A 26292-nucleotide genomic window follows, 5' to 3' on the forward strand; every position below is an offset into this window, starting at 1 on the left:
GACTTCTCTAATCCCTATTATATTTATGCCCTGGGCAAAACCAAAAGGGCGTTCCGTAATCCGTACTATCGCACAAGAAAACTTTAACTCTGTACTTATATATTATATCGCGTTTTGGATAGAATATTTCTTATCACACGTAGGTAAAAAAGAGAGTAAGATTTTTCACAACCCCGTCCGAGCTCGCCGCGGAGTAGCAGTAGTTGAATGTCAACTACTGCTTTCAAGACAGATCGGCCGAATACTTAAATGCCTAATATTTAAGATCTGCGGGCCTACCATGAACTCTTATTGCGATTCAATTGCCAATCTAAAAATGAACTGTTTTGCTATTTCGTACCACGACGTGATTAGAGCTATCTAATTTAGGTTGACGTCAAATCAACTGATTAAGACTTTTTTGTAAAACAAAATACTGAAAATAAATACCATAAATGAAAATACCAAAGACGAGGCAGTAAGGGCCCGGGCTATAGCCTGTTGGCAAAAGGGCTTAATGGTTTATAATTTGACGCAACTGCGCAGTTTTAAAATGTATTTTTAGTATTTTCAGCAAAAAAACTGCTAAAATCATATCATTTTAGGTTTCGAAACGCAGTTTATTTCGTTCATTCTTCATAAGCGATCCAAACGCAATTCAGTAAAAGGCACTTCATGGTACGAATTTTAGTGATTCAGTTAAGGTACCTAAACTGAACTGCATCGGATTCGCATCGCTTATTATAAGTTGATGGTAGGCCCTCTGGTTCCTGAGACGGAGCGTGGGTTCAAAACCCACACCTGACAAAGATTTTTTTATTATTTAATGATTAAGTAAAACAGATTTCGATTATAATGCTGATTATAAATATGTTGTTTTGTGAAAAAAATGTTGCAAGTGAATAGACATTACCCCAAAATAGTAAATGTTGAGAAATAGTAGATTATATTATGTATTATGAAAGAAGATATAAAATATAAATTTAGTATTTAATAAAAACAACACGTATAATTTTTATTGCTACATTTTTTTTAATGTGCATGAAGCAAGATTTTCTTGGCTAGTTGTTTCCGTCGTTCAGACTTCAGAGAAGTGTCAAAAATGGATACCAAGTCCCTGTCGTACTCTGAACGTATCTGTAAACAAAATTCATGTTTACCAAGCACTAATCGTATAGTAAGTAATCTGTGAATTATTGACCAAGCGAAGCAAGATCTCCAAGTTTACCGAAACAAATTGAGATTTGTATGTTTATATATTTGCATGTATGTTTGTTCGAGAAGAACTTGATTTAACGGTGGTGGATGATGATACGAGCTATATCGGTTTAGGGCTTTGGAAGCTATCGGGTCGCGAGATTCCGTTCGGAGCTAACATCTAGTAATATTAGTAGAACATTATTATTACATTGTTTTGAACATTGCAATCTGTATCAATACTACTTACAGGCTCGTTTGAAGCTTGACGCGACGGAAAACGTATTCGGCCTTAAAGGGCCGGATGGGAATTTCTGCATCTCGCTTGGGCCTACTCACATTCTGGGCGTTATTATTCTAAAGATAGGCATATAATATAGTTAAATTAGACAAAATAAAATATTTTTAACCCATACTCGGCTGATTAGGAAATAACGAGGTTCGTAATATACTGATAGTTTCGAAACGCTGCGAAGTATATCGATGATATTTAACATGTGAAAATATTACATTTATCTTTGCTAATCCGTGTAAAAACCATTTTCCAAAATTACGTTGGGCGTTATTTATCGTGCATTTCCACCGTTCCGCCATCTTGCGGGGGATAGCTGAAGCTGATTGTCTCTACAAGTTGTGTTATTTAAGTTTCAGCAACGATTGATAGATGTCGCTGTACTGCAAATTGTAATGCTTAAAAATATTATAGTTTGAGTGAGACATATTATAATTTTATAAAGAAATAAGTTTTAGGCCCCACACTATTTTCGCCACAATATTTAAAATTGTCGTTCGAAATAATTTCAGTTTCATTAAATTTACTCAATCGCTTGGTTGTTGTATTTTTTAAAGTCAAATAAACTTTATTCAATTAGGCTTTACCTGAGCTTTTTCAATCAAATAGAGTATATTGCAAGGACTGTAATATACCTACATAACAAATTAGTTGTAAGGTGCTGCACCTAATATGTGAGCCATGTTTAAATAATATAAATTATTTCACAAAAAGTAATAACAATTAAAGTTTATAAATATAAATTATTGTATATTGGATGCATCAATCAACAACACTTCAGAGCTTGAAATCATTATTTGTGTAAGGATGCTTCCTGAACATGGTGCTCCTGATTACGGTCATAATTAATAATAGGATCCAACAGATACAATAATTTATTAGCTATAACACCTCACACCACAAACAGTTCACGAGTTAACGCATAGACCAGATTTCAATAGATTTATATTGCCTATATGGGTATTTCTAATTATGCGTATATTTTCAACAGGAGAATCACGGCGCGAGGGTTCAACGGATGACACGGCGGCCGCGGACGTGGACAATGATGTCACAGAGCCCAGCAAGGACCTGCCCGATAAAGAACACAGGTATAGATATACATACTTTTTTTTTTAATTTATTTGGTAAAAAGTAAATCCGGGAATTAAGAAAAATTTATTAAGAGAGGCTGGGTGACGGTAGTTATGGTAGTTTGTTAATGAAATTATGTATGTTAAAACCCAATGTGGAGAGGTGGTGGGCGGCGAATCCGTGACAGGCCCAAACTTCCATGGTTGGACGGTGTTGAGCAGGACCTCCAATCCTGAGGTAATAAGAGATGGAAAAGCAGAGTTTTTTGACTTGCCAATTGAACGCATTGCAATGCCCATTGGACTTTAGTGCCGTGATAGTAAGGTGTAAATAGTCGTACGCTATTTTCGATCTTTTTTTATGAAAGAGGAGGACAAACGAGTGCCTACCTAATCTTAAGTGATCATCGCCGCCCACATTCTCTTGTAACAACAGAAGAATCATAGGAGCTTTGCCGGGCTTTAAGGAAGGTATCGATGTCGTATCAGCCCGGACTGATATCGAACAAGGAAACTTAAGGAAGATCCTAAGTTATATGTACATATATTTCAAATCAAATCAAAATCAGTTTATTCATGTAGGTCACGGAAATGACACTTATGAATATCAAAAAAATAAAATTTTCAATGAGTATATATAAGTATATAAATATTTGTAAAGGGTTGAGCTAATGAGAAGAAGTAGCAAAAAACTTATTGATTGTTTTTAATATACATTAATACTTTAAAATGTAGAAGCACGTAGTAGAAGGCCGTTTCAGACACACTTTGATAGTACTGTATACTTGCATACGAACCATGCATCTGATGAGCATATACAACCAGATAATTTGTAGATTTTCACTGAGGTTTTGCTTGGTCAGTTAAATCTCCAGTCGGTCTGATTCTGCACTAATCACTTTCATCTTCTATTTTGTAAGTTTCGTCCTGTTGTGGCTTCATCTACTAATTTAATTAGTATAATACCTACACTATTGTTTATTTGAATGAAGCTGTGGATGTATCTTGTTGTTATTCTTTTATCGTGGAAGTGGAGAACAAACCAGCCGCCAAACGCCTTTTAACAAGTTTTGAATGAATAGCTTTCGACGAGGCACTTATAAACACAATATTATGTCAGGGCCCTAAAGTGAGTCGTCGACATTAACCTAAAACTAATGGCGATGTATTGATGATGATCAACAACTAAGTCCTATGATTGTCCGCCGTAATAAACATAGGAGCTAACATAAAGTCATGTCCACACAGCAACTGGCGCGGTGCGACTGCAGGTGCGGCAGCACGTGGCGTCAACCGTGCGGAGAGTTGTCGCGAGCGCGACGCTCCCCGCCGCGGCAAGCACCGCAACGCGTCCGACCCGAACCGACTAACGGCGCATCACAACCAGTAAGTGCATAAACTGTAATTGATTATTATGTTTTAACTAAAATATAAAAAAGGTTTAGGCACAAAAGACTCACTGTTGCAAAAACTAGCATCAAACGGTGTGAACTGTGTGTCGGATTCTTATATTCTTTGGCCGTATAAGCCCATAGAACATTTGGTTCTTTACATGCACGGGAGGTCATTGTGGTAGAAATCTGTGGAAATCCTTGTTCGAGGCGAATGTTTCACTTTTTTATTGTAATAGTATTTCAATAAATGCCCCAATCAGGACATCTGGAAAAATTTATAAAACTTATGAAAGGAACATCTTTCAGCCGCCTTAGAGCTTAAACGAGACTAACAGAATGACATAATGACGACTTTGTAAACATTAATTAATATAATATACACTTAGTAAAAACAGTTATTTTGATATAATTAAAACTAGGTGACATTTTGTTCGGAACCTTGGAATACGTTGCTTAATTGAATTGTTTATTCACCTTGTTCTAATTCAAAAATATTTTTAGTTTCATTCACATTCTATTATGTTTCATTTGTGCGGAAGCTCCCTAATGAGATATATCCCTATTTCCTATGGGACAATAGTTTGGGTTTTTTTTAACGAGACCTTGTGGCTTTCGAAATATGGTTCAATGTTGTGTGCGTTGTTATTATACTAGTACTACGATACTGGGTGTATAAATCTTAGTTTATTGTTACTTTGGCAAGATATCTTAAACTATACTAGCGAAAGAAAATTTGTGGAAGTCATTTACTTTATATGTATAAGTACATTATATTTTTTGACTGATGTGAATATGAATACAGTATATTACCTTCTGTATTGATTGAAGTAAATGAAATTACGTTGCATACAAAGAGAACATACAAGAAAGATTCTTCAAAACCTCACTGTAAATGACTCAGATATCACACACTGAACAACAACTGTACGTCAAACTAATCACTTCCGTGGCGCCACTGGCCGATTTTATTGAGCTAAAACGTATTTTTTGAGATACAATTTCTAACCTTAACTTAATCCCTTAAGGTTTCATTTAAACTGCACCTTGATTTATGTTCAAATTTTCAATGTTATCACCGTAACATTCATGGCAGCTACCGTTTATTGTAAGACTGTGTTATTTCTGTAAGAAAGGTAAATGAACAAGTGGCACTACTAATGGAAAATGAAACCCAGCCGTCGATGACAGCCGCAATACCGGAGCTCAAGACTGTGTGAGGAAAAAAAAAGGAAATTTGCGGAATGCTGGGTTTTAAGTTGGTGTTGGTTGGAGCGGTAGATGAAGATGCAGAGAGACTTTATTCACAACGCCAATGAATGAAACCGATTGGAATTTCCATAAAGTTCGATAATTCAGGCCGCTCATCATTACATACGGTCTGATCTAGAGTTCTTATTAGGGAGCCCCCGACCAGAAGTGAGAATAGTGCTCCACGTTAGGCTGAATTTGACAATAAGGGATGAAACGAGCAGTACGTACAGCTGATGGTAATTGACACGCCCTTCCCATTACAATGCAGTGCCGCTCAGGATTCTTGAAAAACCCAACAATTCTGAGCTCAACGATTGCAATCGTCACCTTGAGATATAAGATGTAAAGTCTAATTTGCCCAGTAATTTCACTAGCTACGGCGTCCTTCGAACGAAACACAATAATGCTTACACATTACTGCTTAATGGCAGAAAGAGGCGCCGTTGCGGTACCCATAATCTAGTCGGCATCCTGTAGAAAAAAGCCTCCCACTGGTATGGTGATGGCTTAAAGTGAGATACTGTCTTCTTGCCTTGTTAAGTGCAAAAGCTTTTTGAGGCTAATTTGGTCTTCTCTTCCAAATCACCACAGCATTAGATGTAGCCTGTGGCCATTACTGAGAATATGTGGTGCCACAGCACGATATTTGTGTAAATCTGTCGCGCGGTATGAGGTTTAAATTTTCAGTTGTTGGATCGTCGCGATACAAGCGAACGTGCGCTTGATTGTGATTTTCCTTAAGATTATTATTGATGTTATAAGTGTTACAACCTGACGATATAGGAGTCTGAGCGTTTTATTATTTGATTTCCTTATTATTTTAAAATTGTGGAGTGTATGTATGCTCTGATTTTTGTAATTATTTTTTATTTACTTTTTTATAATTTTAAGAGTTATGTCGGATTTCCGGAGGATAGTTACCAAAGGCTCTTTTCTACGTCTGTGTGTATCTGATGAGAGTTTCTTTTCTTTGGTCTACTGTTCACATAATTGTGTAGATATAGTTCATGAACTTAGCAGCTACCTACTGTAATATGTGTAGAAAATCACTCCCTTAGTTCTGAAGACTACATTTCTGCCTCTATTTAACAGATCATTAATTATTATCGAATTTAAAACATGTTATAATGTTATTCATTTTAGCATTCTGCAGTGCATCTCTATGTGAACGTTAACTGAGCCCGCCTGATTCACTAAGTTCACCTAATGTGCTTATAATGCAACTAAAATTCTCGCACAACGTGTTAGATGTAGGTATATAAGTCTCTGTTCCAATCTGCGTCTCAATACAAAATGCACAGCTATGAAAACTGTGATAAAACATACTTGTTTGCGGATTACTTATAGGACACCTTCTAGATTAAATAGTACTTTTCATTGATAAGGATTTCATTGATAATAGAACTGCCATCCTCATCATATTCTTCGTGTTGGATGACATAAGCATGCCAGTATGAATGAAGTTAATATGTTGCGACGTTATCTGAAACAAAAATCACAAAAAAAAACAATCTCAAAAATTTTCAATGTGACAAACAGTTTTTTTTAAGGATACGAGGATATTGTGAACCGCCGAGAGACTCATTTGCATAACATGACGCGGCGTCATTTCCTGCCGCCATGCAGTAGTTCACTGTTTGTTTAATATTATTGCTCACGTTGCAAAGTAAAAACAAGCGGCGCGTCGTAGATTTTCGAACCACAGTTCAAGAGTTCATCCCAATACGATTAGGGAATACTGGAGCCGGCAAAAAATTCCAGATGGTTGTGCGAAGCAAAAGTTTCTTGTGAAACGCACGGTATTTCAATCCCAGATGTCAACGTAGTTATAACTCTTCCGAAGGCTGCCCGTGACATATTTCGGTAGAAGGCATCAATTGAACCTCTTACTCTTCTTCTTGTCATAAATTGACATGAGTATTGTCAGGCTTAAATCATAATTCTTAATTTAGTCATCAGCAGCCCACACAGCCTAATAAAAGTTGACACTATAATAACAGCACGTATATTAATAATGCAGCGTTATTTGTAAACAATATTGATAGAGTCACGACTGGGCCATTGTTTGACTGAACAGGGAGACCATTGTTTATACCGACGGGTGTCTGCCGTGCACTAGTGTTGTGATCTATCGATACATGAGCACATCCGTCGGGTGCTCACTTGCGATGATTTCAGGTGAATGTCCATCGTGTGGCAGAGCAGCTCCAAACAGTTCCAGAGTGACTCGGCTGTAGGTTTATTGAGCGCCTTATGATATACCTACATAATACTATCACTTACCTTTCTATGCACGTGTTGTTCATCCAGCTAGCTGAAACAATCTGTGCAGCCTTAGATATACATTCTGGGATATAAATTACTGCAGATCTCGCGAGTCATACATAATCTGCTATGTTGTAAAGCGTTTTAGCTGGTTAATCCCGCACCTATATCTCCTCCGCTGTGTGGTGTGTTCAAATTCAAATTCAAATATTTTTATTCAAAATAGGATGTGACATCACTTATTGAAAGTCAAAAAACTACCACCCATTCCAAAATGAATGCCTCAGACCTGAGAAGAATGGGGGCAACAAACTCAGCGGGCTTTTTTTTCATCGAATAAATATGTTTACAAAGTAATATTGTACAATTAAACTTATTTAATAGCCTGAGGGCGGTCACTCCATTCCCAATCTGTGGTATCATTAAGAAAGTCATTTATGTTATAATAACCTTTACCATATAAACGTTTTTTAACAATTCTTTTGAATAACGTTATACTTTTGTTTTGAACATTTTCTGGGATCTTGTTGTAAAAGCATATACATCGCCCCACAAAAGACTTACTAACTCGACTTAGCTGAGTAGTAGGCATCATAAGTTTATGTCTGTTCCTGGTGTTAACATTATGGTTATGACAGTTTCTGGCAAATTCACTTATTGACATACATTACATTATCAAGAATATATTGAGAAACAACAGTCAAGATGTTAATTACTTTGAATTTTGCTCTCAATGATTCTTTAGGACCTAGGTTATAAATAGCGCGAATAGCCTTCTTCTGCAGCACAAATATTGTACAATATAGTGTAGGTTTGATTCAAACAAGAACCACAAAATTGTAAATAATATTCGGGGTAGGAATATCGGTTTTTGTAATTTCATTTTCTCATCTGTCGTTCTGACTATACATTTGACATCGATTTATCTTTCTGAACTTCTTCTCTATGTATAGCACGTTTTTTAAAAAAGATCTTAAGTTGTCACATCACATAATACATTCAAAATCTACTGTTAGCAAAATATACTATACAAACTAAATATAGACTCGATTTTGATTTTTTTGCGTGTTAGTTGAGTTTCTTATGAATGTGGTGGAATAGAAAAACTTTTTAATAAGTCCATATAATACGAATTGCTTCAAATATAGAATGAAGTATCTCAACGCTTACTGAAAAGCGAGCTCCGAGTTGAAAGTTTCCAGGTGTGATGCTCTTATCTGAGCCAGACGCGGAAATAACGTCTGTCGTACGTGTTAGCTTCGAGCTGCCATTGTTCACAACACCACGTTGTTTGCCTTTATTAAATGTTATGCTGTTATGTTTCCAGGGAATGTTGCCCACTATTTGAAGTATTGTACTGTGTAATTTAGTATTGCTTTTTATTAATTCTTGAATTATAATGCCCAGAGCATCAAACCAGACCAGACACATTCATTGTAACAAATTCCTTGCTACCATAAAGTTCCAGATACTTCAGTTTGAAGCGAAAATTATCTATTCTGGCTTCAGTACCTACTTTGTTTGCGCTTTGATGATTAGCATGAGCAAAGGATATGCAGCATTGCTGTTTCCTCCGATTCTTGAAAGAACTTGCTTAAAAGGATGCCAATCATTTTGTTTTAAAATATCAAATTTAGTTTAGCTTGTCTTGTCACTAGAAATTTCATTATTTGCGCCATTTACCGGCTAATGAATATATTATAAGGACTTATAAAAGGTAGTTTGTTTTATGGTTCACTTACAGTTTTCTTCGAGCAACATAAATATTGTCTTTTGGTGAATATTTAACACTAATAATTTCTCACCAAACTAATGGTTTCTAAATTTCATCCAAATTCCTTTCTGCAGAATATTAACCTTCGAATATGTAAAAAAAATATACAGAGATAACTGACCTAAATTTGTCTCGACTCAATGAAAGTATTTTCCGGATTTCTATCTAAACTAAAATTAACGATTACATGCAAGCTTTCGTATTCAGTTGACTAGAGACTTCCTACTGTTGACCTCGCGCTTTTTTTTTAGTTTATCACTGACGTAATCGTGGAATATCTAATGAATGAACACCTATCTTGACCTTTCGTAACACTTACATCAATCCTATCTATATATACAAATTACACATACACTAAATATAAATATAACTCGTATACTATCTCTAAACTCAAACAAGATTAGTATTCATAGCTGCCCTCGAATTGTTATGTAGCCATAAACAACGAAGTGATACTAAAGTTAAGAAGAAATAAGTACCATGGCGACATAAACCTAATTCCCTCAATAAAATACACTATAAATTTTATCGGCTTTTTCTTCTAGCCAATGTCAGTTTTTATTTCGACGTGCAGATGTCATGTAGCTTTTGCCACACTCCCTTTTATAAGCTATTTTCGATAGGATTTTTCAGATGATGTCGGTTCTAATATTAATTCTGTATGGCTCCGATAATATTGATACAGTCATGGGCAGATGGTGCCGCTTGGCATCTAGTTTGTTTATTTGTTGGTACTGTCACTTTTTCGCATGAGATATGGTCCGCCCGATTGTTAATGTCGTTTTGACACCGACGGCGTATTCCAGTGCTTCATCATCATCGGATTTCAAATTGATGGAGTCGTCTCCATCAATTTTAACAACAACACAACATCAGGAAACCCTGAACACTATTTTACTTATTTCTCTTCGTCACGTAGTCCTAGGACTAGGATATAATTACAGAATTAGGACATTTGATTGAGGTGAACTTCTCTTTTTCCATCATTAACGTCCTATGTTGTGTTATCATTGTCTTCCAGTTGTTTGGTGATATGATATGATATCGTCAATCTGTTGTTGTCGGTATCACATTTCACGATGAGCTTTGTATACTTTAAATACTTATGGCTTTTATCCATTGTTATTACGTAAATCCCGTATAAAATATTAGATAGGCGTTTGACGTCATCGAAATGTTCATAAATTTCGGTAGCGATAGTGGCCTCGGAGATGCTGTGCACTTTTATTACTTATTTTGATGGAGCACTAAGTGTGACCTGGCTCGTTCATGCCCGCGGTAAAGAACTTTTTTAATTTAATTCAACTTAACAGAGCAGTTTAAATTCTGTTTAATAAAAAAGTTTAGTGTTTAATAAGGTTTTATTTTTGCAGAAAATTATATTAATTGAAGTGAACAAATACAATAGATTTATAATCCCAAACCCGAATGTGACAACGTTTTTAGTAATTTTCCTTACCTATCAACATTTTGTTTGTGTGTAATAATTTAATATATTATTTTACGTTTTAACGTGAAACAAAGTTGTGGATGGAAAGAGAAATGTATAAAATAAGCTTAGCACGTGAAAGAGCAGAACGATCTTTAACTGACTTCCATGTATACTGTAAGTAAAATCATCCTAAAATAAATCATCCTTTAAATGTACCAGAAAGTAGTATATTTCTTTATATTATGTAGAGCTCCATTGCGACAGTTTTAAATGATTTTTCGTACCTATTATCCTCTATTGTGGTATTATAAATAAATATATTATGTTACCATTCGCTCCCGCATCTCTCGGTCTACATGCTCGTACTTGTATGGCGACACTCAACACAAGTGTATTATTTATCAGTCACGTAAGTACTCAGTACTACCGATTAATGACACCATTTATTTATCTTTTCGACTCTTTAGTATCTATTCTATGAAGGATTCCGGTATATATTAATACCTCCGTGATGCTACAATTCTAAGTTTTATAATAGAGAGAATAGCACACACAAATTAAATAAAATATTTCAATTTATTACAAATATTTGTTGCCCACACAAAACGTTGCCAGGAGTCCGAAGAAAAAATGATATCCATGTAGCTGGCAAGAAATCTTGCTCGCTTGCTCGAAAGCGAAGGAGCTAGGATTTATATTATTGTAAAGCCGAGTCGAATTCTCGACAAATGTAGGTATCTAAATCTGATGTGATTGCGCAGATGATTCCGTGTAATTATCAATAAAAAACAGTTATAAACGTAGCGCATGTTTTCCGCGTCGAGGTCGCGCTAACGTGCTGACATGTGTATCGGTAAAGCGAACTGAGAATTTTTCTCGTTACGCTGGCTTATCTCGTTGCTGTTTTATCAAATAATTTTAAGCCTTTCAATTAAGCTGCTTATTTTAAAACCTAGCGCTGCATCAATTATGAGGTGTAATTTTTTATTGAGCATCTAGCCATAAAACACAAAATTATCTCAAAACCGACGAAAAACGAAGCCACAATATATTTTCCACACTTTGACTTCTCCTTAATTTAGACTGAACAGACTGTCTTTTGGTTTCGGGATCATAACAGTAAATCAGCTAGATTTATTTTCATCATTTGTAAGTATTTCGAACACAGCATTTGTGGCACCCCTGTTAAATCTTTAAAGCCTTTCATGACACCAATCAATACGACGTAGTTTTTGGGCCTCAGTTTAATTATGAGGTATCAACCGGGAACTAAGTTTCCTTGCCACTAAATGTTCATGGAGGATTTTGTACACTCGACTCATACAGATGCCTAAGCTTGTACGAATCTGTTGATAGGTCACTCTTTTGTCAGTCTCTTTTATACGCCGCACCACACTAATGTTATCTTTAGTCGTCTGTCTCCTACAGACCGCCATCACGCAGAGACTCGTTGAGAGTAGTGCGACCACATTAGTAAGGCCAATCGTAGTCCATCATAAGTTTCTTCTCGACTTGATTGCCATCGAAAGTCATAAAAAATCATTACACTCATACTTTCTCGCGTTAAAGCTATCCTGACGTGATGCAGACAATATTGCGAATATGCTGCGAAATCGTTAAACAATTGACATAAATGAATAAAATTCGTACTCGATAATATTGCCAAATTTCCATTTTCAAAATGGTTGAATCTAAGGTACGCCGAAGTCAGGAAGTCCCCAGATCACAAAGTTACGACACTTATAATAGATTAGTCTATTATATCTTTTATTTATTAAGGGCTGGAAACCTTTATTACTAGCTTATAGATAGTATGAATTAAATTAGATTGATGATCCAAAAAATACCTATGTCGACGTCAGTCTTCATCGGAACTGTACTAAAAGACTGAAGAGTGCTCACGTTAGGGAGTTCATCGTCATTCGTCGTTCCTCCACAATGCGGTACTCTAGGAACTTTCTTCCACGTACATCCAAACTGTGGAATGACTTTTAAAAAAAGCGTTTAAAAAGCTAAAGTTACCTTAAAAGTCGGCAAAGCTCCTGTGACTCGTCTGGTGTTGAGAGTGTGGCTTTAGGATTTAGGATTTTATGTACGTAAGAACGTATTTGAATCATATATAGTATAAGCATGTAAAATAATTTCGCATTTTAAAATTAGCTATTGAATCCCTTCGTAACCTCGATACGATTATGAAATAGGATCCCCAAGTATGGCTTCCAAGACGCGTTCAACCCCATTTTCCTGGTCAGCTACTTGTGTAGTTAGTGCGGGCTTGACTCAAGTAGTGCATTTATAATGCGGAATATCGTATTACTATTACACGACACACACATTATCTGTGGACCTCGCTGGAACGTGAAGACCCCTCCCGTTCCACTTTCATCCCCTCGCGCTCGTCCTGTTGCGTCAGTACGGTTTGCAGCTTCATTACCGTTAGGTACATGTCGTAATATTTTCGTGCTATCGCTCCTTTGTTTTTGAAGTTTTCATTGTTATGTTTTGACTGTTGTTGTTAATAGTTCTGTTGTTCTGTGTCGCTATAAGAGTACTGCCCAGATTGTTTCATTGATTTTTCATCATTATAATAATAATTAGCATCACAACACAACACATTTACATCAATCCACAATAACGACAAACTAAACCGTTGTTGATTTATTAATAATAAATATATCCTAGTGATGCTTGTTTCAACACCGTAACAAAGCGACAATGTGATGTGATCAACGTTAGGTCCTGAGATAATTTGACCGGGTACTATAATAATAACCCGAGCGAGTCTAATACATTTCAAAATATAATAAAGTATTTTTAGTTTATTTAGTATTGAAGGACGTAATATGTAGAGCACCACAGAGGCTATCTGTTTACTCTCAGTGGGTGACCACTTACGTCACCAGGGTGCGGCCATAGTGTGCACCACGCAGTGCAAACACGGACGGTGATCAACTTTTATGAGCGTTGGACAGGTGACCTGTTAGCAGCATGTGATGTCACGTTCTCGTTATTGACATGTTTTTATACAGAGGTGACTTTTTTATTAGAATACCTCACTTGTTATACATTCCAATTGTTAAAGAAGTAAATATGTTCGAATATATTATCGCGGGCAGTTTATTTCTCAATGCGGGGCAAGAAATGTCTTGCAAAAGGCGCAGCTATCGAACGCTATATAGAGTGGACAGATAATTAATTATCGAAACTAGATTCCCATCATAGGTAAAAAAGCGACGAATGGGGGCATTCGTCGTATCACCGCTCTTCGACGACACTTCCCTTAAAGCCTCGCCTAGTATCGGAATACTGCGTCTCGAAATCTCGAGCGATTGCCAATTTCGTGGAGCCATCTAGAGGGAAAAGCCAAGGTGGCTTCGAAGAAGCTGGGCGTCATCAATAGAGCACGGCAATACTTCAAGCCGGCCCACATTCTAGCGCTCTACAAAGCGCAGGTCCGGCCACACATGGAGTATTGCTGTCATCTCTGGTCTGGCGCACCCCAGTAACAGCTCGATCCATTTGACCGCGTGCAACGCAGAGCAGCTCGAATTGTCGGGGACCCAGTGCTCTGCGAACGGCTGGATCACTTGGCGTTGCGTAGAGACGTCGCTTCATTGTGTTTCTTCTACCACATTTATAATGGGGAGTGTTCCGAAGAGCTGTTTAACCTGATTCCTGCCGCCGAATTCCACCTTCGACACCACCACGACACGCCATAAGTTAGGATATCATCCCCACCATCTGGATGTGTGACGGTCCTCCACAGTGCGGTTTCAAGGAGCTTTCTTCCTCGTACTACAACGCTGTGGAATGAGCTTCCTTGTGCAGTGTTTCCGGGACGATACGACATGGGTACCTTCAAAAAAAGCGCGTACACCTTTCTTAAAGGCCGGCAACGCTCTTGTGATTCCTCTGGTGTTGCAAGAGAATGTGGGCGGCAGTGATCACTTAACACCAGGTGACCCGTACGCTCGTTTGTCCTCCTATTCCATAACAAAAAAGGTCGTAATTTGGCCATAGTTCCTTCAAGCTTCCCTGGCTATTCCCGCGATTGTGTCCGTACGTCTGTTTGCATGTGTGTATGTGTGTGTGTGAATAATCGGCTCGACCGATTTACTCGCGATTGACGCCATTCGAAAGGCCTTGACCAAACTTAGATTCTGAATACAATTTAGACCGAATGCGACCGGTAGATTTTAAGGAATCTCAAAAAAACTTATAATACCTTTTAAACTGCTTTACAGATCAATTCCAAAAACTAATCAGCTCTAAACTATACTCGCCACCAAGGCGGTTAAAATCGGTTGATTCGTTCGTGAGTTATCGTTGACGAAGGAAAACCGAAAAATGTGTTTTTTTGGAATTACTTCGAAATTCCGAGTTTGATAAATTGACGTTCATTTTTTTTATTTATGTTATTTAAAAAACTTTATCGAATTTTGCGTGAAAATCGGTTCATTCATTCAAAACTTATTGCCGTTTTAAAATAAAAAAATTGTGTTTTACTAACTTTTACCAGACTTTTGACCTCGAGGAGATAAAATATAGAACAGCTAACTATTTAAGATCGAAGAGATCAAATCAACACAAATTATATGAGCGTTTATATATGGAATATGCAGGGATGGCCTTTATTGTCAACCGTTTTCCTAATTTTTTTTAAAGGTACCCTATGTCGTATTGTCCTGGAAACACTGCATAAGGCAGCTTTATTAATTTGCACAATATGAATGTAGAGCGAAGTCGCGTGTCGTAGTAGAGTCAGTGTCGTTAGCGCAGTTGCACGTCATAAGGTGTGGCGAATTAGCTCGTGTGGTGTGTTAGTGGCGCAAATACGGACTCGGCTTTGATGTATTTATGTGTTGCTGATGTTGACTCTTCCACTACTCAAACTAGGTTATAAACCTAGCATAAAATACGTGGAATATTACGCTCTGACCTCTCGAAATCCACTAACTCTGGTCTTCAATCGAACGGCTTATAAATATTTAGAGGCTGTCCGTTATAAGGTGAAGGTAATTCTCAATTTAGCTGTATTTATGAGTTTGTTGTATAAACAATTTGCTATTTTAAAGTGATATCCCTCACGTCTGGGATTATTTATACAAATTAAATTTGCAATCAAAATTATTTGTATATCTCAATAAATATTCAACTTTCTTATCATTGTATCCAAAATTTAAAAACATCTAAGAAGTAAACTCACTGGTTTGATAATCTCCAATTATATGTACCTACCTTAACTAGCTTCCAGAACCTTTGAAACTATATCTATATTGCTGAAATTATATTTTGCATGTGCGACGGCCATCTTGAATATTAAAAATGATCCCGAATTCGGTTCTACAACCGTGGGAACGTTGGATATCCATATTGTTAAATGATCATAAGTAAGACTAATGCGCCATCTTAGATTTTTCAAAAAATTCCGAAGTCGTCTCATGTCGACCTTTGAAGAAATCTTTCCTTCCATTGCCTCTAGCAAAGAAAACTCATTGTTGCATTTATAATAATGATATATCTTATATGACAGCTGTGAACACGACAAAAAAAGAAGCGGTGACATGTTATCCTCTGTTTTCAGCAAACGCACGCACACTAAAACAAAGTGTCTTACGTTTCGTGCGTGTAAGTCGAGCACACACAAAGTAATAAATCTGCCCTGTTGTCATGCGTTGCCTAACAGCAAGAGAATTTATGTAGACGTATATAATATTATCGGAGTTATGATATTATTAAGAAGTACGAACAGTTATAAAATACGTTTCGACCGTCGTATTTTTTATATAAAGGTTTAATAAGTATTTAATTTTTTTTTATATCATGTTTGAAAATATTTTATGAAGCTGGTGTTTCTTTGTGAAAAGTTGATTTTACTACGCAATTAAGTATTTCACAATAAACACTTCAAAATATTATTTGTTTACAGGGCCGCGCGCGTTCAACGCCCATTGATCTGAATTCCGATTTTATAAATTACAATTTCATTCGCAATAACAATCTAAGCGATTGTTGATTGAGAACAATCTGGTGTTTTTTAAACAGGGAAACTGTATTGTTGTACAAAAATAACATAAATAACTTATGGAAGTTCACTAGAAAGTTTTTAAGGTAACTCTTGTCAAATACTGGGTGAATATGATAATCGTATATCGGCAGTAAAACACTGTAAGATAGTTAAGCCTGTTAATCATATGACTTACTATTGTTAATGCTTAAGAAAATTCGACAATAATTCAATTTTTTTTTTTTCATTTTTTTATTAAAGGACAATCAACGGGTTACAATTAATCGTCATTAAACTAAACAAAATGTTGAACATATTATTGTTAAATTGTAGACCCACTTAGAGATTGCCACAACTTGCAAAATAGGTACTAGTTAAAAGCAGAAAAAACGAAGGGAGACATTATAACATCCAGCAAGCTGTCACAGTCACCTAACTGGTTCTAGTGCCATCAACAAATAACATACAATTAGAGTAAACTTAAAAATAAAATAAAAAAAACCCAAGGGAAAAATAAATAAAATAAAATAAAATATCATCTCCCATTTATCTGAAGTTCTGAATAGTTTGACCTTTTTCAACAGATAATATAAACAATTATTGATTAATCTTTTGAAATTTGGAAATCAACAATAAAGCTAGATGAAGGTCTTACGTTTCCTTAACGGACTAAGCCATTCCCTTCAGATATTATAACGAAATTATGTACTTTGGTATTAAAAAAACCGTAACTGTTAAAATCTTTGCAAAAATATTTTGTGCACATTGTTCATCAAACATCATAATAAAAAACAATTTCACTGCATTGTATTGTAACGGGAAACCCTCCCATTATCAATTAGAATCAGTCAAACGTCTTGCTCGTCCCATCACAAAAAAGGAAAGCATAGCTCAGTTTGCGCTGCGCTCCAGTGTACGCTTACCCTTACCGCCCTAGCCGTAGCCGCCCTTATCGAATTTTCCCCGCGTCTGTTCTCTATAGTCTGTACCGGGTTCACGCTAGTCACAAGTAACCGCTCAGTTTACAGACCGTCGCGCTACGGTGTAGACGCGTCGTAGCGTGTTCGTTAATCGGCGCGATTGCGGTATCTCTAGCGTGTGCGTACTATATCAGGCTTGGTGCGTACACGCGTTACAGTACTAATAACGTATAAATTCACATTTCCAACACAAAATTTAAATAATATTGTAGAAATTTGAAGTACTTTTTAAATTGGTAACTGGTTCGTTATAGTTTTATGACTGTGTTTTTTATATTATGTGTAAGTAAGTCGATCCTACTAAGAAAAAGCCTACAGGAGTAGTTCGGGAATATTTGATGTTTGTTTGAACAAAAATATTTATATTTTATTAAGCGTATTTTAAACCTTCCGCGACGTTTCAAATTCTTTTACGTCTTTCTTTTAGAATAACGCGGAACCCGTAAATGAAAGTAGTCTAAGCCACTCCGTATTACACAAGGTGAATGCCAGTGAGAATATACGTCAAAAAGCGATCGAGCAGTTTCTGTGATGAGCCGAAACAAACAGACATACAGATTTTTTTTTTAATATTTGGGATTCTGGTGCCGTGTGAGCTTTATTTAATCTAGTAACAAGTTGTTAAGTTTGATGTTACAAATTTATTTATTATACACCTTACATTTTTCGCAATGCTTCGCCTATATATATGTAACGGAATTTTTGGATATGATTCTCAAGACGTTCTATTTACTTGAATATTTTGACACGTCATCAACAATATAATATTTGTTAATTTGGTTCTTATCTTGAACATGATAATTAAAAAATATTTACATACATACGATATAAAAAATATAGCTTTTTAATTACAAGTACTTATTATAAGTTGCTGTTTACAATGCTAAAAATAGTATATGATTTTTTTTCTAATATGTAAAATTCTCGCGTCCCGGTGTTTTTTACCAAACTCCTCTAAAACGGCTTAACCGTTTTGTATGTAATTTATGTACATATCGGGTAGGTATGAGAATCGAAAAGCATCTAATTTCATACTCCTACATGATAAGGGTGACCCACTCCTAAATATATTTTTTTATCTTTTGACAAAAAGTTTTATTTTTATTTATTAGTTATGGTTCAGCGTTACAAAATAAATACAACTTCAAATTTTCACTCGTCTACAATCAACCTCTGTTTTTTAATCACCATTTTTATATTATTCTGATCCACAGATCCGCAATAGAATTACAAGATGGCAATCGAGTATTATTATTTATATTTTAATTATTGTAGTACGATATATTTGGTAGATCTGAGAATCGTTCGACATTTCTTTTTTATATCCCAAAATTTTTAATTATTGATTATTTTTTATACTTTATATGGCAATACAACGTTTGCTGGGTCAACTAGTTTATTTATAATTTTATTACTAAACATTTAAGTGTGTAATTTTTAAACACATCCATCACTAAACATGTTTCTGTGTTTGATAAGTCAGAAGACTCAACGATATTTATTAGTGTTAAGCAATAAAGCACTCGATTAAATTTTATATCGCATTTGCTACTCACTACATATTTTAATAAACTTAAATTTATTAAGCAGATTAGGAATTTTGTAGTTTATGAATTTTAAAATGTTATTCAAGCTGTGCGATGATTGTTATCTGTTTGGATTGCCTACATAAATAAATAAATTTCTGATAGAGTCAACAACATGCGCACTCTATCCGTATTTCGCCTGTGTACATGTTACGGTTTATATGAGACAGCCTGCAGACTGCGGACGCACTGTGAACGATGGCGTAATACAGACCTCCTAGGTTAGAGAGGTTTTCTGTCACAATCAGCTGTTCGTAATTAAAGTACTGTAATGAGAAATTTCGTCGCGAATCAGGCCATGACGATAGTTTCACCGCTAGGTCCGCGTCTGGATGGTAACAACAGATGCTCGTATCGTGTCCACTCACGGTACACGAGATCTGACAGTGTTTCATATCAGTTTAATTTTGTTGAACTTAGGTCTTGTCCGTACAACTAATTAGGGCTTGCACTGCACTTGCACTATGACTTTAGTAAACGAACTAAGACGATATATTACGAACAGTAATATAATAGTAATCGTGTAAACGTGTTCCGCTCATGTAAGACTTGCCAGATTCTTGAGAAATATGGAAGTCTATCTAGCATAAGGGTTAACCTCTCAGCTAGCCTTGAATAAATCAAAATTGACCTGTAGTCCTACGTTCCTGTGACAAATTTCCAGTCGCAGGTACAAGGGTGTCGTAAGAGGCGACTAAAAAATTTGTCTCAATACACATGATTCTTGGAAAACAAGCGATGCTGGAAGCCAATTGGCACCAATCTACCAATGAATTGGCAGCATGGTTTGATGTAAGCATATGTACCATATTCAATTTTAAAGCTTGAAGATTGAGTATCCCACGATTTGACTGATCTACAGAGAGGAGCACTCGTTGAAGCTTGTCTCGCCATTTTGAACCGGTAGAGAAATGAAGAGTAAAATCTGTTCACTTGAAGAATAAGAAGAATTTTATTTGGGTGAATGTGAAGTTTGATGAAAAATGGATTATATATGATAATCGCAAGGGAATACCCCAATGACTGACTCCAGGTCAAACAGTACTACACTGCCCTAAAGTGAAGTTTATCTATAGAAAAGTTATGGTAACTTTTTGGGGGTCACTTCAGGGTTCAATTGTTCCTCATGTCCGGTCAAGCAATAACAATAGATGTCAACATAAAATATCGTAAATAAATTATACACATACAACCACAAAAATAAAACACGTGGTAATCATACATATAGCCAAATAAAAAAACACATGTTGCTTATTTGTGAAATTGTTTAAATTAATTTTTATTTTTTTACATAGCACCTATTTGGTGACTTTATACAATTACCAATCACCAATTCTGTCACTGTATCACTTTCTATAACTATATTCAATTCACTTTCCATTATTCAAAATGTTTTATATTTTTAATAAATCATTGAAATAAAATAAAGTCTTATAAAGTATATATACATTTTAGTAATACATATCTTTGCAAAGATTGATCCTCATCAGCAACAGAGTCTATTGGTGCAATAATAGAGGATGTAATTTTTTTGGAAAAAACTTCCGGGTCGATTTCCGTCAAAATTTCAATAAATTTAAAAAAACTAAATATGCAGTTATTGGTTTCTTATAAATCGAGGGCATGACTCATTTCACGACTTTTCTCTAAGTCTCGCAGATTTCGACTTGGACATCACCGCCCTTCTCAAAAAACCAGCCTGTATAGAACGTCACAGGCACAAACAACTACTTAAATTCAGGTAACGTGATCGTAGGCAATGTTGTCAACTGCAAGTGTAGTGTACTGTGTAGCTAAAGTAGAAGGTAGAAATAGATTATGCTTATGATAGATAAATAATATTATTTTTATAGTTATAATATTTTTGAGATTATTGAATAGATTAATCACTTATATGACCTAGGATATAAATACGCATGCATTTACATCAGTTAGCTGCTAACAATCTGCTGATTAAAACAGGTCACTCCGGACGTACAGTCAAACCCTAAAAATTGGCATTGGCAAATTGGCCACTTAAGCATTTTAACGTAGATTGTAGTATGTTTTGATATAAACAAAACCCCAATTTTATTTATACGATAAGATGTCAAAAGATTTGATTTTAAAGCAAAATACATAGGCAAATAAATATATACTACCTAATAACGTAAAAATTAAATTATTTATTTGTTTGAACGTGTTATTCTCTTAAAATGATAGCCAGATTCTTGAGAAATTGTTAAAGTCTATATAGCATTAGGTTAAAACTTCTAAGCTAGCCTTGAAAATTAATTTTTTTACTGTCGTCCCTTTGGAATTGCTTTATCCGTGTGCGCTGGTAAAGTCGTAAATTATATATAAAATAAAAATGTTCTACAAAAATATTGTACCTTAATAAATCTGTAATTTATCGCCTTAATATTCTTTACGAACGAAAGTTAAAGCCCTCCCCGACGGAACCTTGTCAGTAGTTTGCTAATTATACTGTTGATTTGAGGTGATTTTACGACGTAAGTAAGATGTCGGCCTGTCCTATTCTCAACGCGCAGGGATTTATAGTACAGTCTTCTGAATGAATATTGCTTATTTTGTATGCGTTTCTCATCATGGGGTCTTTGGTCCAGACCATAAATATCTGTTTTACATCCAATAAAAAACGTTGCGAATAATAGATATTATTGAATTGTATTTGAATAATTGAATAAATCAGCCAACGATGGATGGTATGGCGGAAGAAGTTGCGTTATATGTACATTTACATACGTATATTTATAACAGTGATAATCATTATGTTTGCCTTGATATGGCGTTACGAACCTTTATAAAGTTGTTGATTTAATTCATGCTGTGTAAAGTTGTCTTCTCTTCTTAGTGGTCCCCTCTCTGTTGAGTTGACGTTGACGTTGACGTGACTCACATTCAATTGGTCTACGAGCTGTCTCCATCGGTTTCGTTCCTTCACCTGGTGGAGTGCGGCGCTGATAGGGAGGGATCTTCATAATTTCGGACATTTTATCCGACCATTGATTAGGACAACGGCCTCTAGGTTTTTCTCTGTCACTATCAAACTCTCATGGTTGTCGGCTCCCCTGTGTGCAACATGGCTGAAGTATCGCACTATGCCCTCTAAGCAGACCATGTGCAGCATCCTCTATCAGCTATGTTGAGCTGTAAGATGCAGATGTTTGTATGACGGGCCGTCCATGGTACTCGGAGCATACGACGCGAACACCACATTTCAAGGCCGTGGATTCTCTGTCTACCTGCGGACTTCAAAGTCCATGTCGCTGCGCCTTATAGACCGCAGTAGATTGCAAGACAAGTGCGAACCAAGAGTATTTTAGTTCTTTAATTCGTCTAGATTCATATTAATTTAAACATTTGCTACATAATTAGGCACTAGGCAGTGATTTACACGCACTTTTAACTAGCATCTATCCCTTCATACTTGCTCTCTTATTCTTGGCACTTTGACCTGGTCCGGCGCCTTTTTGGAGTTTCATACGTGAACCAACGGAACTCTTTTACTATGTCCATCTGTCTGTCATCGGGTTTAATTTCATTAACCGCAATGGTTAGACGGCTAAGTTTTTACAGAGTGTATAATATATATTACTGTTGCCGCTATTATTTACAAATGGTCGGAAATATTCGTAAATAAAAAATTACAATTGTATCATAAAAAAAAGAATTGTATAATAATAAAAAAGTACACAGTGTTATATCTTATACGACGGTAAGGACTAACTCCAACTTGGAGGTACATTCTGATCCACATACATAGAGGCTTGGGGTGATAGAATCTAATAGGCATCCGCATATACATATACATTTCGGTACCGTAGTTTCGATTTGTAAATACAGTACGGGACTTAAGCACCCCTATCCATGAGACGAATATCCGGACGGCCGAGCCTTGCTCGGATTTTTAAGAATGTACAAAACATGAATAGGATATATGGATTCGAACCGGGGTCTTCTGCTTTTCCGATCACCCAGTGTCCCATCTGAGCTGTTACAGTCTTGTATATAGTGACGAAATTTATCTTTTTATTCTAATGTAGCTGTTTCTCATTAAAACACGAATAAAACTAATTTTTTTTAAATTGAAACCTAGCTAAATCGATTTATCGCCCCCTAAATCACCTATATACTAAATTTTATGAAAATCGTTGGAGCCGTTTCAGAGATTCTAAGAACGCGCAAATTGTTCTTCTCATTTATGTAGATGAAATATTTAAATAAATAATTGCAAATTCTAATTTAACAACATTTAGGTATAAATCTGATTACCAAATAACTTATACAAAAAAAAATCTAGAAATTTTAATAAGTGTGCAATAGAGAATTGCAAACAGTTAAAAATATTAAGTGCAAGAAGTGTTGATTGAATATGGGAGTAAAGTGAGTGTCTTAGTGACTGTAGTGAAGTGACGCGATGGCGACGCAAGTGCCTGTGCCGCCGCGAGTGTCACGCAACGTGTCACTGCCGGCGGGGAGGCAGCCAGCGACCGTGGCCATGTTAGCCAGGAGGACCCTGTCCGAGAGGTGAATGAGCAACCTGTGTGTACTGCATGCGGGATGCGGGCTAGCTTATGGCTACCACAACGGCACCTATTTCTACCGTGAAGTAGTAATGTGTAAGCATTATTATGTTTCGGTCTGAAAGGCACCGTAGCTAGTGAAATTACCGGGTAAATGAGACTTAACATCTTATGTCTCAAGGAGACGAGCGCTATTGTCGTGTTTTTAGGTTTTTCTAGAAGCCTGAGCGGCACTGCATTGTAATGGAAAAGGCGTATCAATTACCATCAGCTGGACGTCCTGCTCGTCTCGTCCCTTATATTCATAAAAATAGCCCACATATAACGAACGACGGTGAAAAGAGAAAGACTAAGTAGAGTGAAAGAGATTTGCGACGTTTGTCTGGATTTTGTTCGCCCTCGTTCTTTATGTTTGTGCAAAGTTTGAGACAACAGAGTCCGGCTTCATGTGCAGAATTGCTTTTATCTCAGGTCTAATTGAAATATTTTGTTTTTTAATTCTGTTATTTCCTTAAAAAAGGTGTATTTAATTTTAGCTAAGATTAGTAATCAAGACTAATTTTAAATCCAGGCTCGTTTCATAAATTTTAACCTAAAACCAAAATGATAAACTCGACATTCTCGACAGTAACATAATACGATTGGGAGAACCTTATAGATAGAGTATGACAGAAATAACATGCATATTTCATGTGCAATAGATAAGTGTTTTGAATAGGATATCCTTTTGTTAGATAATACTTTATGATAATGTTCCGGTTTAAAGTGCAGTGTTTATAACGTAAGCTATTTAAATGATGATGGAATAAAAACGAAGAATGTAATTTTTAAATGTTTATGTTTATATTCTTGATAATGTTATAGAGTAAATAGGTACGTAAGTGAATTTTCTAAAAACTTTCATAACAAACATAAACTTCTAAAATAAAATAATTCTCTTGAGTCACTGAGAGTGAGATGTCCATCCACATTTCTTGCCAAATACCTCGTCTTAGATTTAATAAATTCGACGCTAGCGACGCATTAAGTTTCCATCGAATGTACATCAAACAGTGTTCTTAGCATAATATCTTTATTTGCTTTTACAATTTGTCAAGGTGATGGTAAGTCACCTTATCATTGCGCATTATAATGTACCTTACTGTGTTTTAATTGAACTTTGTGTATTTTTGAGTGGCTCCCAAAATTGTTTAAATTTACAATTTGATCCGATGAATGGTCAGTTGTATTATATCGAATGTGTTGACATATAACTCCAAAATATTTGTTATTATTTTTAATTGTTTATATAATAATATTTGCAACTGCGGTAACTCTTTGATAAGAAGGCGGCAAGTCTTCCGTCTTCGCATATCTTTTTTGTAGCACAGCCAAGTTATAACATAACAGAGAAGTGCGACGTAATTGTACAAGCAATTATGATAACTTATTATCATATTGTATGCATTTAACAATTTGTTGACCTCATACACACACATATTGTCTCACTATTTGTACATGCTACGGGTAATGCTCGAAGGTTAAGTAAACTTAGGTTAACTAGCTCATTTTGTATTCGACGTTTACATCTAGGTCTACCAAACACTTTCTGGGTTTAGGTAAGGTTAGTTATTTTTATACATATAGGCTTCCTCTTGTCTTTCCATGCAACGTAATTAGATATAATAATGAAACTACATTACTACCTAGTTATACTTTGTATTGATACAACATGTATAACATTTCCCAGCCAGTGTGGGTACACCTAGACGTATGCGGTTAAACGCCGAATACAAATAAATGTTGCTAAACTTTCCGACTTTACCCAATGCGGTAATACTATGCTACTACTAGTTGTACCCGGGTAAACCTTAGTTTACTCAACCTTATAGCATTTACTGTAACGTATATATAATATAGTATGGGACAAAAATCGCATTTTTTTTTATGAACCTTTATATCGTACCCTAACACTGCGCAATATAGGTCGTTCAACAGTTAAGTTCTATGTAGAAAATACGCCCTGTGGTAGTATGTGTTATGAAGCAGATATTATAAACGTGAGGATCATGAGAGGCACGTAGTGATTTTATATTATTTTAAACTTACATGTACATTGTACATTCAGTGCTGCTCGATCACAACAAAAACATAAAAATGAAAAATTAAGCAGAGTTTGTTACGAAAACCTAGTAAGAAAATTAACACGGTGCGCTGGTCTACTAGTGGAATTGTAATTCAAATATTTTTCAACATAGGATTCAAAATCAGTTAATGAACGTCAAGAACAACCATCCATTCGATATAGACTGCCTCAGACCTGAGAACAATTCGAGTCTGTGGTATCGTTAAGAAAACCAATTATATTATAATAACCTTTCCAACTCAAACGTTTTTTAACGATTCTTTTAAAATTCGTAACATTTGTTTTGTACATTTTCTGGGATCATATTGTAAAAAGCATATAACCCACCATATAACAACAATAAAAGACTAACTAACTCGACTTAACCGAGTAGTAGGCATAACAAGTTTATATTTGTTCATCGTGTTAACA

At 35.8% G+C, this 26292-nt stretch overlaps 1 protein-coding gene across 4 annotated transcripts in view; it reads left to right on the forward strand.

Moving 5' to 3' along the window:
• Nucleotides 1-26292, forward strand: part of LOC126972143 (rho guanine nucleotide exchange factor 12) — a 284774-nt gene that overhangs the window by 216934 nt on the left and 41548 nt on the right. For all 4 annotated transcript variants that reach the window (XM_050818729.1, XM_050818747.1, XM_050818757.1 and 1 more), the window contains 2 exons: nt 2460-2559; nt 3790-3927. In XM_050818729.1, coding sequence (XP_050674686.1) covers nt 2460-2559; nt 3790-3927 — 238 coding nt within the window. The remainder of the gene's footprint in view (nt 1-2459; nt 2560-3789; nt 3928-26292) is intronic.

The sequence above is a fragment of the Leptidea sinapis genome, chromosome 2, assembly GCF_905404315.1.
Source record: "Leptidea sinapis chromosome 2, ilLepSina1.1, whole genome shotgun sequence".
NCBI lineage: Eukaryota > Metazoa > Arthropoda > Insecta > Lepidoptera > Pieridae > Leptidea > Leptidea sinapis.